We start from the raw sequence: 16,728 nt of genomic DNA, 5'->3' as shown, positions 1-16,728 counted from the left end.
AGCCCAATAATCAATAAAAGGGTCTAAAAAAGTTATGTCACCCTACTGGTCAAGGTTAAGAGCCAGATCTTATCATTCTTAAATGCTTAGCTGAATCTACCACCATTTAATATATCCCACTAAGGATGATTAACAAAACACCCCCCCCCCTAACTACAAACATCTCTGAATTAAAAATTCAACCCTGTTGGTTGGTTTTCTCATGTCCTTCTGTTTTACCTTTTTTTTTGCTCCTGTTTCCCTTGTTTTTACTCATCCCAGCTATCCTGAACCCAAGATGCACCTTTGGCTTGGTTCCTGTTACTCTCATGGGGAATTCATGAGTTTAATTAGATATGCTGTTCCAGGTCATTCAGTAGGTCACACCTCAAAAGTAAAGCTAGGTGTTTATGTGAGAACAGGGCAGGGGCTCCTACCTCTACCTTTTTCATGTCTGCAAGTGGTTGCTTGTGGAAGAAAGAATTTGGCAAGTGTTAGTATTAGGGCCTCCGACCCTTCCCTGTGTATAAACAAGTTTGCCAGTAAACGTTTTAAATATTTCTGGTGCATCTTGGTGCATCCTGAGGCCTGGCTCAGACATGTTTGCACGCCAGGAATGAAATATGCCTGTTTTGCTAAGATGCCATATCCCTCCAGGAGGGTCTTGGATCATGCAGAGTGATCTGAACCATTGCACAAGGGATCTGACATTGACTTTCCCCTCACTCTAGAATGGGTCAGCAAAGGGTATTTGGCAGTTTATGAATGTCTCTGATAGTACTATTTCTCACACTTGTGGTCATTCTTTCCTTGATTAATTTACCTACCTCAGCTTGTCCCCATTCTTGAATACCAGATCATCAAGACCAGTTTTATGTAACGGCTCATCCTAGCCTCCCTTCTCACTGATAGTTAATTCAAGCACTTTGTTTTGGGGTTAACTGGCCAAACCTGAAACAAATTTGGATATTTAAGAGTGTACACTTGGCCTGGTCTTGTGTGTGATGTTCCTTGATCTAAACCACGCAGTCAACTTGCATCCTGCTCCTTCTCTTTTGGACTTCTATGCATCAGAAGGTTGCTATTAATTTTTTTCTGACTCAAAAGATTCTTCCTTTTTCGCCCCATCTCAACCCTTTACTTTCTTCTTGTATGCTTGTGTTAGTTCAAATTGTGTTGAAGTGCATTAGGGACTTTCGTTTTTCAATAAATCCTTTTGCTTTATTTAAAACGTTTGCCTCTAGTTTTCTGGCTTGGATTAACTCCCCACCATCACCTACAAAAAGGTGGAGATTTTGCCTGTGTTATCCCTTTTGCTTAGCGTGTCTCCTAGAATTGCTAATTTTCTCATCCAGTATTGAAGAGACATGCCCATTTCTGTAAAGTATTTCTAAACAATGGATGTAGTGGAAATCTACAACAGCAAAAAAACAGAGCACAGAGAATTTGTAGATCACACACAATCTTCAGTTCATCTCCCAGCCTGCTGTCTTGGCTGTCACCATTCACACGAGCTTCCTAGTCTGAGAATCATATTTCTTGAGGTTTTGGGGGGCAAGTCCCTTTGGACTAAAAAAATGGTGTATTCATCTTTATGGTTTCTGTGCAGTCACACCTGAATCTGCCACGGAGGAGCAGCTAGCAAGCTATATATACATATTAAATTCTAGGCACTCCCATGAGTGCTCACCGCTCCCCTCATGGAGGGGGCTTTCCCTTGCAATATGTGGGAGCACTCTCCCCTCAGATCTTTTTCTGCTGCTACTGAGAGAGGACTGTTCAGCAAGCTGAAGAGCATTTTTATTTGATGAATAAAAAATATTTTTTATATATGGTCAGTCATTTGTAGTAAGAATGTGGCCTTACTTAAGTAAGAAATAAAGGTGGACAAGAACTCAAATCATGCTGTCAAACTGAGAACTGTCCATCGTGTCCTGCTCTTTGCTTCCTGTCCTTCAACCACGAAGGCATCTGTGTGACTATTACCTTTCATATTCCCGTTTTTGTGACAATTATATAAGACACTGGCAAAACTCTATTAAGAAATGGCTAGATAATGATGAACTCCGGAGGCCAAGGCTAGTCTATTATATGCATTAACCGAAGCTGCCGAGAGCAAAAGTGGAACATGGTGAAGAAAGTCCATGTGTAGCAGGGAACTCTACAAAGACCAGACTGCAGAGTTGTGATTCCAGCTGAACTTTTGCAGGCCTTCCTGGCTGTGCCACAGCCAGTGTGTGAGTCCTGTGAATTTTAATAACGCTTCCTTGTGAGCTGCAATCTAGATGTAGCTCCTGCATCACTCTACCCTGCATCTAAAAGAACCTGTGAGATACCGACAGAGCCATTTAAAGGCTCCCCCAGCATTTCCTTTCCCACTCCACCAGTCATCACACTACACACTGACTACATCCACATGATAATAGCCAGGCAGTTTTAACATGCAATTTGGCATTTCACACCAAATGAATTTCACAGGATTTGAAGCAATATAAACCAGAAATTCCTTCAGTTGCACCATTAACGTGGGAGGCAGAGGGCCTCTGGAAAATCCCTTTAAAAATAACAGCATGCGTCTCAACATATGCTCCCCATTTTTATTTGCAATGTTGTGTACTTCACAAAATGTAAAGTTATGACTTTACGGTTCTGTTGAAATAACAAAGCATGAACCGGTGTGAGACACAATGAGCTGTCAATTGGTTCAGTGTATTCAATTTTAAAACCTACGTTCTAAGTTCATAGGCAACTCCAGAAATTGAGGTCGAAAGGCTTGCTACTGTATTATTTTCGTGTCAACAGAGCAGAGTCTAGAAGCGGTTTTGTCCTTAAGAGCGCAAGATGCAAGCTGTGGTTCCAGCTCTACTGGCCTCACGAGCCGTCGTTTTTTCCGCTATTTCTCTTGACATGGAATCCTGCTGAAGCATCTTAAACTTTTGTTGCCGACTTCCTTCCAGCATCTGCCAGTAATCTTCCTGCAGAGATTTCTGTAGAAGCAAAACAGACCATCCGAAGGCTAATGCAAAACAGTCACGCATTGCAGCTCTCATATGCTACTGAAGGGGCCACTCCAGCTATGAAAATGAAATAAGGAGTGGAATTGTCTCACGAGGAGCAAAACCGGATTTCATATCTGGGGTTCACTGGGCACCTTAGTTGCCCCAGGGAATTGGGAAGGATTTTTTGTCTCCTAGGGTGTCCCATTTGAACAAAAGAGGTTAATCCTGGTCTAGGTTGGTCATAAAACACCAAGTTATGCTCCACCAAAGGGAGATAGTGGTTTTCCACAGGATGGATGGAAGGGGGAAGGAGATGGGCTCCACAGATGATGTCTAGTTTGGAAGAGAATTCTTGGGGGCAAAAACTACCAGCTCAACTACTTGAGCTATCTCTACCTTAAAAGCGCTTGAAAGTGAAGGAGACTGGAAAATAAGGGAAGAGGAATGGCTTTTAAAAATGTACTGCGAGAAAACAGAACAAACACTCTGGTAGTATCTTGATCTGAAAATGTTATTTTAATTTGCACAGCCAATCAGAAGCCCTGCTGAGCATGAGCTTCTATCTAGCCACACCAGATTTCTGAAAACACAACAGGAATGAGGAAAGTCATCTTGGTTCCATGGTGCCTGAGGATCCCACCTACAGTGGCCATGGAGCTAATATATATCTCTGTAGCTCCTTTCCCCTGCTCTCCCATTCTCCCTTGCAAAGGCATAGCTTCCCATGAAATGAAAATTGGGGAGGCGAGGAATAACAGAGCACTGAAACACTGAAATTAATAGGCTTAAGTATGAAGAGTTTTATACCGGATTGTGGTCTAAAGCAACAGAAAAAAATATCTTTCTTACTTTCGGCAGCTTCTTTGACCTTTCCTTGTTCTTTGTGCAGGTATTCCTGAAGTTCTGCATCTGCATTTTACGTTCTGTCGATTTTTCTGCAATCTTCCTTTGTAGATCCAAAACTCGTTCGTCTTTCAGGAAGCCTTCACTCAATTGAGGCTTAATTTTCTTTGCCTCTTGTCTGTAATGTAAGGAGAAGAAAATGATAACAAATCAGCTCAGAGGGAAATGTATAAAACCACTGGCATAGGCATTGTAATAATTTAAGTAAAAAGAGTATGAACAAGCCAAACCGAAGCACTTCAAATGCCACTGTTTTTTTAAAAAAGAAAACTACGAATTAAAATAAAAATCACATTGGAAGTCGATTCTGGTTGTGAATACATTTCTATATGGAGGCAGCCCATTACACATTTTTATCTGATCCCTCCCCCGTACATAGGTACTGCTTTACAACCACGGGAAGGAACTCCTGTAGGCCTCGGTGGAAACCTTCCTCCTCTCATCTTGCTATTGTTTTGAATGCATATTACAACATGGCAGATAGTGCCTGCGATGGAAGACTGACATATGCACCTTAGATGTGGCTTGAACACCACCAGACCATGCATGCAGTGTTGTTATTTATGTTGTGTAGTTAATTGTTACTTGATTGTTGTGTTGTATTGAAACTTGTATAATGTTACAGATCATTATATAATGTTCCATGTAAACCGTCCAGAGCTGTAAAGAATGGGCGGTATCAAAATCCAAATAAATAAATGCAGGCTACCTGTACTCCTAAAAGGTATGCACGTGGCCAGAGAGAAAAGCAGACCAGCTGGACCAGTGTGCAGCAGAGGCTCCTGAGTCTTCCAATGCAACTTAGTGTGTACGTGCATGGAGATTCCCTCCTAAGTTGTTCAGAGATTAAAATGGAAGGAGTTGCTTTGGGTTTTTGCTTTGAAGGAAAGGGTCGTAAAATAAGGTTTTGTGTGAATTATGCGGCACTGTCAACATGCACAATAAATCCCTGGCTCCAGTTGGCAGCAGGAAAAGTCAAAGGAGGAGGAGAGGGGTGAAGATAGCAATGGAAGCCAGGAATAATCCTCCAGTATAACTGTGAGTCCAAATCACTCCATTAGACTATCAGGCTGTGAGGCATGACCATGCCGTAGGACCTTCATTGTTACGCCATTTGTAGAGGCTACAGAGAAGTGTTGAAGAGAAGAGTTTTTAGATGAGAGTTTTATGAAAAGTTTTTTGGTGTTATAAGATCTTGGTCTATGAACTGGGGTGGGGGGTGGGGTGAGAGACACTTATATTCCTGGATGCTAGGATGACCAGAGGGCAAGACTCCCCTTCACAGGAAGGCAAAAAGTAAGCAGCATGAACTATAAGATCTAAGGACACTGGGAGCAGTGACTTTCTTTTCAAGCTTTCTCTTGACTAAACAGCACCAACCAGCCTAGCCAGCCATTTAATCAAGAGACCTTCCTTGAAGCTCTCTCCTGACTGGTCAGCACCAATAGGCCTAGCAAGCCATTTAAAGAGCAGGAAAGAACCCACCTGCCAAGGGACACTTCTGCCTATGGAGCAAGCGGGAGGCACGACCTGACCTAACAAAGGAATGAATACTGCACTGTTACAAATTTTGCAGAATTTCAAACTCACTTCAGTGCAGCTGTTCTTCCGAATGCTTCTCTGAACATGGAGATCTGCTCCAGTTTGTCCAGAAGGAGCTTTTCCTTGTCGCATTTTTCACGTATTATCAAATCCCTCTTCTCCTCTTCCGCTTTCTTCTGTGCTTCCTTCAGCAAGGCTAAGCGCTCGTGCAGTTCCACTATCGACATTTCACCAAGCACGCCGTGGTCAGCTGTCTGCGGGAAACGAGAGGTAAATGGTGAACAATAGCACCACACAAGCTGAAGGAAACGTTTAGTCTTCAGCAAGAAGCAAAAATTGAGTTTTAACTAGCGGTGTGCATTTGGAAAATCCAAGCTGAAAAAATAGCTGGAAAATGCCTTACTGGTATTTCCCAACAAAAATAGAGTCCTATAGTACCGGCAAGTGGTGAGTTGATCCTAAAGACATTTAAAGGGACTGCAATCCCTTTAAAGGCCCTTTAAATCTGACTATCCTGGAAAATCCTGAATATTTGCAGGCTAAACCATTTTGGATCGCTGAAATATAGCTGCAGTCTATATCTGTCTGAAGGAAGAATCGGGAAATACCTTAAGGATGGATTCAATCGGGTAGCCATGTTGGTCTAGCCCAACAAAACCAGAGTCCAATAGCATCTTTAAGACCAACTTCTATCCTTATGGTATTTCTCGAATTATGACTGCCCATGTCTGCTTACCATGTGTCTGCAATCAGGACACCAATATTCTGTCCCAAGGTTCTAAGTCTAGTACTAAGGTTCTAGACTCTTTAGGGCCATTTTTGTTGCGTCCATCTCACTGTGTCAGAATCCCAAAGGTAACCACAGGCTCAAAAAGGTTGGGGACCCTTGACAGAAGGGTGGGCTACGGAACCAGATGCAAAGGAGGTGGAATTGGCCTCGACCAGCGCCAGGGCTGGTGGAACACTCTGCCAGAAGAGATCAGGGTCCTTGCGAGACCTCAATGAGTTCCACAGAGCTGGTCTACCAGGCCTCTGGTTTGGGCCCAGAGAGACCATCAAGAAGTGCTGGCCTCCCTGCTGGGAAATGAGGGAAGACTGGCTCCTAGAATTCCGAATTTCCTCGTTTGTCCATTTAACTCAGCCTTCTTCAACTGTTTATGATTTTACCTAATTGTTTTAACCATGTTGTCACCCGCTCTGAGCTGTATAGGAAAGGCAGGTTATTAGACTAAGCATAAGCCAAGAATCTAGTAGGGTCAGCATCACTAGGGCAGACTACTTTGACAGATGTGAAAAACCTGGATCAACGCCACGTGAATCAGTGGGGGAAGCAACAACGGTGCAGCCAGGACATCCTAATGCTACTGGAACAGCCTAATGCCTCTCAAGGTTGCTGTGAACGTTAAGCACAGCACTGAGATTCTGGGAAGGGGATGAAGGTAACAAGTACTTCCGTTGCATGTTGTCATCTTTAAAAGCTCACCTGTGTTAAATCAACGAATTTGTTTTTACAGAATGGCAAATACTCCATCGCTCTAATTTCTTGAATCAGTTCACATCTTTTTTTGAACTGCTCTTCTTCTCGTTTCAAAACCTGAAGGAGGAGTCCCCGGCTTTCTTCAGAAACTTCTTGAGCTGTAAAACGAAAGAAGAAAGTAAATGACCAAAAGAAACGGATAGTGAAAGAGGCTGAAAAGGCAGCACCACTATGAGCCTGGATCTAGAGATCTCCTGCTTGAGAAGGGCTTTTCTGAGCATCTTATTTCCTTGTTTGTATTCCTGCAGTGTGTCATTTCCCCCCTTCCCTTTTCTGCCTGTATTTTGCTCCCTCTAGTGGCCAGTTCAATATTTTATCGCTGTATCTCTAGCTTTGTGCTCTTAAACATGGACTCAGAAATGAAATATCAACAAGACCACTAGAGGGAGCAAAATACATGAGGAAAATGGAAACAACAATAATAATAACAACTACACAGGCAATGAAAATAAGATATGCGGACAAGCCTACAGACTCGGCCGCAGTTCTCACCTAGAGCTCCCTAGGAATATTTGATAGAATGAGAAAAGAACTTCAAAATAAATGTTTTAAATAAACAAGCAAAACCATGTGTCCCAGGAATATTCAGAGATTCCACTAGTACATGGGTGCCCAACTTGTGGTTCTACCTGCATGCTGGTAGGGGCTCATGGGAACTGTAGTCCATGAACATCTGGAGAGCTATGAGTTGGCCACCCCTGCACTAATGTGATGAGGTGGCTATAAGCTATGGTGTGAAGAAGAAGAAGAAGAGCTGGTTCTTATATGCCATCTTTCCATACCCGAAGGAGGCTCAAAGCGGCTTACAGTCGTCTTCCCATTCCTCTAGAAGAGGCCTCTAGGCCCTGGAATTCTCCAGTGAAACCAGTAGCATATGGTTGGTCAGAGAGACCACTGGAATGGTTTAGAAAAGTCTCAGGTTACTGGAACATAAGTCTCCCTTCTCATTGTATTTTGGCCCATGCCTACCAATTTCACACATACCATACTCCTCTGAAATTTAATGTTTATAGAGAGACAGGAGAGTTAGTTTTTGCAGCAAAAATAACCCAATGCCATGTGGCATGGCATCATAAGATTAGCAAGATTCAAGTCCACAAAAGTTTATGTCACAGTACAAACTTTTTCCATGAGAAGACTGCAGATGAATCATAGAATCGTAGAGTTGGGAGAGACCTCCTGGGTCATCTAGTCCAACCTCCTGCACTATGCAGGACACTCACATCCCTATCGCTCATCCACTGTAAATTGCCACCCCCTTCAGCCTTCACAGAATCAGCCTCTCCGTCAGATGGCTATCCAGCCTCTGCTTAAAAATCTCCAAAGATGGAGAACCCACCACCTCCCGAGGAAGCCTTCTTCCGGAGGTTTAGACGGAATTTCATTTGAATTAATTTCATCCCATTTGATCTGGTCCATCCCTCCGGGGCAAGAGAGAACAACTCTGCTCCATCCTCTATATGACAGCCTTTTAAATACTTGAAGATGGCTATCAGATCCCCTCTCAGTTGTCTCCTCTCTAGGCTAAACAGACAAAGCTCCCCCAAAGTCTTGTGTGAATTTTGTGGAAACTTAATAGAACTATTTGGGGACGTATACATATGTGAGAGAGTTATCAGGACAATTTCTCCTCACGAGAGTCACTATCTGAAAGATTTTTACACATCACACAGAATATTTAAACATTTCTCCTTGTCCTACCTTTTCCCCCTTAATAATACTTTGAAAAGCTGACAAGTGGCTTTTGCATGACACTGAGAGATTTCAGGCTGCATTACCTATTTGATGCTTGTATTTCTGGAGTTTGGCCAGCGCTTGCTTGGCATTTTTGTGTCCTTCTGCCACCTGCTGGACCAGTTTCTTTTTTTCCCTTTCTTCCTCAAGGCGCACTTCTTTTAACTGTTGCCGCATTTTCACTTCCTAAACCCCAAATTAAATTATATTAATAGAGTTGTACAGATGACAGGGTTCATTTCTGCTGAATCTTAAGCTACTAGATACGGCAAATACACCATATAGCAGGGATGGCCAAACTGGGGCTCTCCGGATGTCCGTGGACTACAACCACCATGAGCTCCTGCCATGGTAGGGGTTCATGGTAACTGTAGTCCATGGACATCCGGAGAGCCAGTTTGGCCAGCCCTGCCACACAGGCATTCTGGGCACTAAAATACGAATTGTCCTCTCAATTTTCAAACACGAATGAACTTCGTGTAAACAAATGAGACTGTGCACTGTGACAGGGTGGAAATAATACATCCATGGATATATTCTGCTCCAGTGTTTCATCTTTTGTTGTAGCTCCTCCCCATTTTTCTTCTGGACCCTGAAAAAAGTTTTACGGAACAGTGCGTGAAGAACCCCAAATGTAAGTGTTTGGTCACCTCCTAATGCTATGGTAAAGCAGCTGACATGCTGTCTGAAGCTCTGCCCATGAGGCTGGGAGTTCAATCCCAGCAGCCGGCTCAAGGTTAACTCAGCCTTCCATCCTTCCGAGGTCGGTAAAATGAGTACCCAGCTTGCTTACAGGGGGGTAAACGGTAATGACTGGGGAAGGCACTGGCAAACCGCCCCGTATTGAGTCTGCCATGAAAACGCTAGAGGGCGTCACCCCAAGGGTCAGACATGACTCGGTGCTTGCACAGGGGATACCTTTACCTTTACCTTACTGCTATAAGTACAGACTACAGTCCATGAGACCAACAAGATTAATGGGGTACAACCTCTCGAGAACCAAAGTCCTCTTCATCAGATACCTGACAAAGGGAACTTAGATTCTTGAAATTTTTGTTCGCCTGTAAGGTAATACTGGACTCTAAAATAGCTCTCGCCCTCTCTGGTTGGATATGAAATGCTCTGGCACCATGAAGTGAGATGCAAAGCGAGGCACCGAATCGCCTTGTTGATAATTTTCTCCACACCCACAAATTCGCGAATAGGGTTGTGAGCTTTGGCTCGGTTCAGCTCCCTCAGCGGTCACCAAAGCCCGAAATGGCGCATAGGAGGCCAGCGCCATGGTGCGGAGGGGTGGCGCCAGCTGGTGGCTTACGCTCTTGTTCCAGACAAGGGTGCAGAGTTGGGTCTTCTGCCTTGGAGAATGTCCCTCTGCCATTAGGCATTTCAGGTCCCTGTGTAAAGCGCTGGTCTGGCACAAGTGGAAGCATTTGGCAGTTCAGGACTGCCACTGCAGTATCCGGAGAGAAAGACACATGGGGCAAAAAAAAATGCGAAAAAATTTCATTCCACTGACCGTTTCCTTGGAATCTCACCCACTTGCCACATTCATAAGAATGCAAGAGCCCTGCTGCATCAGACCAGTGAAGGTCCCTCTAGTCCAGCATCCTGCCTCTCCCAGTGGCCAGCCAGTTCCTCTGGAGGGCCAGCAGCAGGGCACAGAGAATGAGGCCTCCCCCTGATGTTGCCTCCTGGCACTGGGATTCAGAGGTTTAGTTCCGCTAAATGTAGGGGTTCCCCTCAGTCACCATGGTGTATTTATCCTCCATGAATCGGTCTAACCCCTTTTAAAGCTGTTATTCCCTGGGCAAGCAAGAAAGGGCCACAGGAGCCAAGCTCAGACGCAATCCCTTCTGCCCACCCACTCCCAATGTGCCTAAATTCACAGAATCGGCATTTCTGTGAATGCAGCAGCTCTCTAGCCTCTGCTGTAAAACTTCCAAAGGAGGAGGTCCCACCACCTCCCGAGGCAACCTGAATAACGTGTCAATGTAGTACCTCCAGCCTCTCCTGTTCAGCCTTTTCCTGGTTTTTCTGAGCACAGTTCTGATGAGCTAGAATGGCCTCCTCGTAGCTCAGCTTCCCTTGCAGCCGCCGACACTCTTCTTCTGCCAGCTGCTGGTGTCGGTCGTGCTCGCGCATTTGCTTTTGCCAGTCTAGGAATTCAGACGGATCCCGAGCTCCTCGCAGAAGATGTTCAAGCCTGTCATGGAGAACGAAATGGGCGGCTTGAGGGACTGGAGACGCCTGCCCTGCGGCCGTGCAGGGGACGTTCACCCAAAGATCCTGAGCTCAGAACGTGGAGGCCTGAACTGGCTGTGGCTAGCCCAGAAAGATCTGGGAGTCGTAGTGGGGAGCAGACCGAAAATATAAACCCTCACTGGGAAGCATGTTCGGAATTCTGAGAGAAGAGTTTAAAGACACATGGCCTGTCTCCTGGACCTTTCTGTAAATCTTGTTGCGTGTCACATGAAGCGGCCTAATACTACACAGGACCCTGGCCCTTCCAAATCAGTACTGTCTACTGATGGACATTAACTCTCCGGAGTCTCACACAGGGGTCTTCATGTCACCTACCATCTGACCTAACTGGAAATAGTGAAGATTGAACATGGGACCTTCTGCATGCCGAGCAGATGCTTGACCACTGACTCGCAGCCTAACTCATCTGGTTACCTTATTTCCCATAGCTCTGAAAAATCTACAGATAAAAGCATGATCTAGGGCAGTGGTTCTCAACCTGGGGGTCGAACAACCCTTTCACATGGGTTGCGGCAGCTTGGCTGGGGGGGGGGAGGGGTGCCGCCACTCCTCCTGAAGGCACCTACCAATTTATATACAATTTATAAACAATTTATATACAATCATGAACACTGGATCTTCACGCCACTGGTCAGTTTGGGTTTAATTTCTGTGAAAGAACACTTGCATAATTTTATGGTTGGGGGTCACCACCACATAAGGAACTGTATTAAATTGTTACGGCACTAGGAAGGTTGAGAACCAATGCTTTAGGGCAGGGGTAGTCAACCTGTGGTCTTCCAGATGTTCATGGACAAATTCCCATGACACCCTGCCATCATTTGCTGGCAAGGGCTCATGGGAATTGTAGTCCATGAACATATGGAGGACCACAGGTTGACTAACCCTGCTTTAGGGGATGCACTACAAAGAAAAACTAAAGCACCAGGAGCTCTAGGTTACAAAAATAATCCCCAAACCTATTTTTCCCAGTCACTCATTGTACGTGAACATGCAAGCTTATACCCAGAATTAAACTTTGTTGGTCTTATAGTGGCTGTGGACTCAAAATTGGTTCTACCGAGTACTATGTAACAACTGCAGGCGAGAGTCCCTGTTCAAGAACAGGGACTCTCGCCTGCAGGATTTACAGAAAAGTAATACTTGGATGATAGTACCCAACCAGTAAGGTGAAGGAACACATCAATAAAGCCTGACTCAGTTCTTCAGACACCCTTCCTGAAAACAGCTGTGCCCACATGGGTATATGCCCCACACTCCCCACAGTAAAAATAAACATTAAAAATGCATTCTATTCCTCTGCCCGTTTCCTTTAAGCAATCCTTTAGTTCCTTGTTTTCCAAAGGTACAAATGTCTCCCTAGCTGGTTTCCTGATCTATTTGAAGTAACACTTAATCGGGCAAATACCAATAAAAATCAAGCCGTAAATACCTGTTTAATTCCTGTTCCATTTTTCGTTGATACAAGACACCTTCTCTTAAGATAGCTGTTGCATTTAACTTAATAGATGTATTCTCGGTCTATGGGAGGACATAAAACATGGGTAGAGGTGTAAATTGTACAGCCATCAGTGAACAGAATAAAAGCAGCCTAGAATAAAAGAACAATTTGCGTCTGCAGCTTTGATCTGCAATGGCCGTATTGTTGGCCACTGAAACCCTTATCCAACTGGGTAATGTTCCAATGATGAGAAATCATTTTTCATGTGCTAACTACTCTATACTTCTCTATGAGTGTCGGTGTGCAGTAGTTATTAGAGATTTAGGTTAAGACCACCTCAATTCAACCCCCCCCCCTTTACTATTAAACTTGCAATCATAAATATTTTGACTGGGGGGCTCCAAGAGAAAGAGAGGGATGGACACATTTTACAAGTGTGGGAGCCTCTTCATTTATATTTTGCCACCATATAGTCCCCATTATATGTCACATGAGTGTATTTAAATATTAAACCACTGAAGAAGAACTCAAGAGGGGTGGAAACGTGGGGTTTTGGATTTGTGCAATAGTGCGTGGCTAATGTGCGTGACTAACTTTTGCAAAAGTGCATGACTAATGTTGATGTTTTAATATTTCATACGTGAACATGAATTATAATAAATACTAGATTCAAAGCCCGTCCTTAAAGGGGTGGGTGGATGCCCCTTCCCCATGGCGGCACCACCGCGGTAGGCCCTCTGTAAGGCCAGCAGCTTTCTCACTCGCGCGAGAGAGCTGCAAGGCCTAAAGGGAGTGGCCAGGGCTCCCCCCGCAGGAGGCTCCCTTGTGGCCCAGCCGCTCTCTCACTTAAGCAAGAGAACTGTGGAGCCTAAAGGGAGGGGGCAGCCCCCCTGTGGCGCTGCCGCCATGGGAGGCTCCCTTTGGACCCAGCAGCTCTCGCCACAATGAGAGAGCTCCCAGGCCTAAAGGAAGCCTGGTGCAGCGGCGCTGGCCAGCTGAGCTCTTGGTGGGCGGGAGTGGGCGTGGCCAGTCGGTGTGAGGGTCCAATCAGGAGAGCTCTCACCCGGACTGGCCACGCCCACTCTCCGCCCACCAAGGGCTTAGCCTTTTATGTAAACAACAAATGCTGTTTACAGATTTGCATTTTAATATATAATATATTCTTCCGCTGCTCAACCTTTTAGGTTCCTAGCATGTGTTAACAGGGTTAATTTGTTCCCTCTATTGTTGTTCAACTCTGAGAGACCAGCCTGCATCATTATGCAGTCTTCAAGCAAATCACTGGCAGTCTTCAAGCAAAGGTTGGATACACACTTTTCTTGGATCCTTTAGGATGCTTAGGGCTGATCCTGCGTTGAGCAGGGGGTTGGACTAGATGGCCTGTATGGTCCCTTTCAACTCTATGATTCTATGATTATAATTATATTCTGTCATCAGCAATAAGCCGCATGACACAGAGTACCTGTGCCAAAAGTACCAAGTATCCCATCAATAAGAACTGTATTCTTAATTAAAGAAGTAAATCCCTTTCAAACGGTTGTAAAATTATTGACTTAAGAGACTTCTGCTAAAAATGGCAATCCCTTGTCTCTGTATTATCTGGACCCGAAGACTCAAGCATGCTTACCTTTCCTTTGATCTTCTGAGCCTGAAATCTCTCTGCAGGCTTTGGTGCCTCATATAAAATCTAAAAGCCATACAATAATTATTCTCATATTCACAGAATCATTCAGTTCCATCAATGTCATTCACAAAAATCAGATTATATGCAAATCAGCATATATGCAGTAACTGAAGAGATGAAGCAATAGAAAAGAGCCAGAGTCCAGAAGCACCTTAAAGGCTAACAAAATTTGTAGCATGGGAAGAGCTTCTACGACTCACTGCTTACTTCTTCAGATACTCATGAAAGCTCATACACTGCTTCAAATTTCATTAGTCTTTAAGACCGCTCCGAAACTCTTGCTCTTTTCTACTGCTACAGAGAGATTAACATGACTATCCATCTTGAAGAAATTAATTGCATGAAATTCATGAAGTGCTTATCAAGTTAACATATGCATTTCAGAAATATAAACAGGTTTTGTTCGATATTTCAAGGCATATCAATATATCTACTTCTCAACCTAGCCAAATCTGAGAATAATTAAATCTAGAGCCGTCAATGGACAAGATGGATCTTTATACAACTTGGGGGGAAAACTCGGTTTGCAGAAATATCTGAAATCCAATTTAAAAAAAGGATTAAAAAAACCCCAAAGGGCCTGTCGTTTTAAGAAATGGCCACCCTCAGTGACGACTGCTAGGCAATCATAACAGTTTTGCCAGCATTCCAGGCTTGGTTTCTGTCAGTAAAAAAACAAAGGGAGTGAGAAGGGCCTTTTCCTGAATTGTTTTGGCTTTTTAAGGAGGACTCACTGATGTCATACCCTAGTACTGCACAGGAGACTTGCTTTCACCCAGCTTGCTTGCTTTATTACTATTGTGGCCAGGGACCTGGGGGAAGGGTCCTTTCCCAGTGGTGTTTAGTCCAAATCTGCTACTGCTCACAGTGAGGATAAAATGGAGAAGAGAATAAGGTAAATTGATTTGGGTCCCCAATGCGGAGAAAGATGTGGTGGGAATGAAGCAAATAAATAATACATATGGCTGAAGATGGGGGAGCAGAGAATAAGAAGCCCACACCTTTTCTACTTGCCATAAGGCATTGCGAAGATTTTTCTTCCACTTCAGGTATTTGAGAGCAGGTAAATTATACAGAGGCCCCAGGGTACCCCAAACTCATTAGCTCTCAAAGACCCATTATGCATGGGGGTTTTAGTGCACATTCGGGTGGAATGGCGGCGACTAAAATCACCGATAACGCACGGAGCCGGCTGCAACCGGCCGCAGCTTCGGTGCATGCCGCCGAAAAAGCCGTGTTCGCGAAACGCGGAAGAAAGCGCAGCTTCCAGGTGACCGGGGCACAACCAGAAGTGGCGCCAGGATCGCCACGTGCATAATCGGTTACTCTGGGTTTTGCCGCCATCGCACCCTGCCCCGTGCATAACCGGTGTGCGTCGCGTCTTCCCCCTCCGCGTTTTCCATGTGACCCGAAATCGCCGTTTCGGCGGCCGTGCATAATGGGCCAAAAGCTCAACAGGGTCACTGCTGGGTGGCATCTGGATGGGAAGCCAACAAGGAACCTCAGGGATCCAACTGGCTGGGCAGATTTCTAAAAAAAAATGTCGCTTTGGCAGCAACTGCAAGAGCTTTAGGGTTGTGTGCTTTGGCTGCTTCAGTGATCTGAAGCCTGAAGCGGCACAGAGGGGAGGCGCACCAGCTTGTGCACTGCCGGTGCCGCTCCTCCCTGGCGCTGGCCGCTTCGAGCTTCAGTGATTGCCAAAGCACCCGAAGCGCGCTGGAGAGAACAACCCTCGTTGTGATGCCGAAAGCAGCAATGGCAAACTAGCTCTTGCCTTCAAAATCATACAGGGTCAGCATAAGTTGGCTAGGGCTTGATGGCACTTTGCACAAATTATATTTTAGAAAATTCTAACGCTGCTCTGCTGGTTTGTTTTGGCAAGGTGTTGACTTTTAATGTGACTTTTTCCTGTTAATATGCTGTTTTTTTAATCGTGTTAGCTGCTTTGATCCAAATGATACCTGAATATTTTTTAATAATTACAGATTGCAATGCTGAATAGCAGTGACTTGCCTAGTGAATTTGTGAATGAACGGCGATCTGAGCCATAAAGTGCTGCTGTTATTAATACAAAGCTAGGACTGCTTCTCAAACTCTGACTCCAAATACTATTTCACTGTCACACACTACTGCGTTCACTTTTTTCACTCCATTCTACTCACCGCTCTTTTACATTCAGTTTTTGGGGCCGCACAAGAGAATTGATTGAGGTTTGCTTCCAGCAGCCGATCCTAAAGTGACAGCAATAATTTTAGCAACGCAATATATTTAACGCTGGAGGTTGAAACAGATGTATAAAATACAAAAGCATATCAAATTTACTCAGTGCTATACAGTAACAAAACCAACTGGAGACAATATATTATTACAGAACTTCTCACTGTTATCCAGTAAGCAATTTCATGGATAAAATGTATTAGTCCTGGGCCCCTTCCGCTACCCTTTGTCCATGACCCCGGAAGAAGGAGATCAGCTATTTGAGGGCTGTCCCCCATGTCCCAGTGTCAGCAAGCAGGGAACTAGAAGTTTGTGATCGACTGTGTCAAACACGGCTAAGGTGTCTAATAGTACAAGCAGCGCTGACCCACCTTGGTCCAGCTGGTGGTGGAGATCAGCTGGTGGATGGAGTTTGTGGATCTATTTCTAG

At 44.6% G+C, this 16,728-nt stretch overlaps 1 protein-coding gene across 2 annotated transcripts in view; it reads right to left on the bottom strand.

The window, feature by feature from the left end:
• Positions 1-2,556: 2,556 nt before the first annotated feature.
• Positions 2,557-16,728, bottom strand: part of CFAP99 (cilia and flagella associated protein 99) — a 28,054-nt gene continuing 13,882 nt past the window's right edge. For both annotated transcript variants that reach the window (XM_077345938.1, XM_077345937.1), the window contains exons 8-16: positions 16,244-16,312; positions 14,025-14,084; positions 12,389-12,477; positions 10,693-10,897; positions 8,739-8,880; positions 6,907-7,058; positions 5,472-5,677; positions 3,828-3,999; positions 2,557-2,966 (exon numbers count right to left, since the gene is read on the bottom strand). In XM_077345938.1, coding sequence (XP_077202053.1) covers positions 2,808-2,966; positions 3,828-3,999; positions 5,472-5,677; positions 6,907-7,058; positions 8,739-8,880; positions 10,693-10,897; positions 12,389-12,477; positions 14,025-14,084; positions 16,244-16,312 — 1,254 coding nt within the window. In that variant the 3' untranslated portion in view covers positions 2,557-2,807. The remainder of the gene's footprint in view (positions 2,967-3,827; positions 4,000-5,471; positions 5,678-6,906; positions 7,059-8,738; positions 8,881-10,692; positions 10,898-12,388; positions 12,478-14,024; positions 14,085-16,243; positions 16,313-16,728) is intronic.

The sequence above is a fragment of the Paroedura picta genome, chromosome 7 (assembly GCF_049243985.1).
Source record: "Paroedura picta isolate Pp20150507F chromosome 7, Ppicta_v3.0, whole genome shotgun sequence".
NCBI classification, from domain to species: domain Eukaryota; kingdom Metazoa; phylum Chordata; class Lepidosauria; order Squamata; family Gekkonidae; genus Paroedura; species Paroedura picta.
This window is presented reverse-complemented; position numbering and strand designations above follow the sequence as displayed.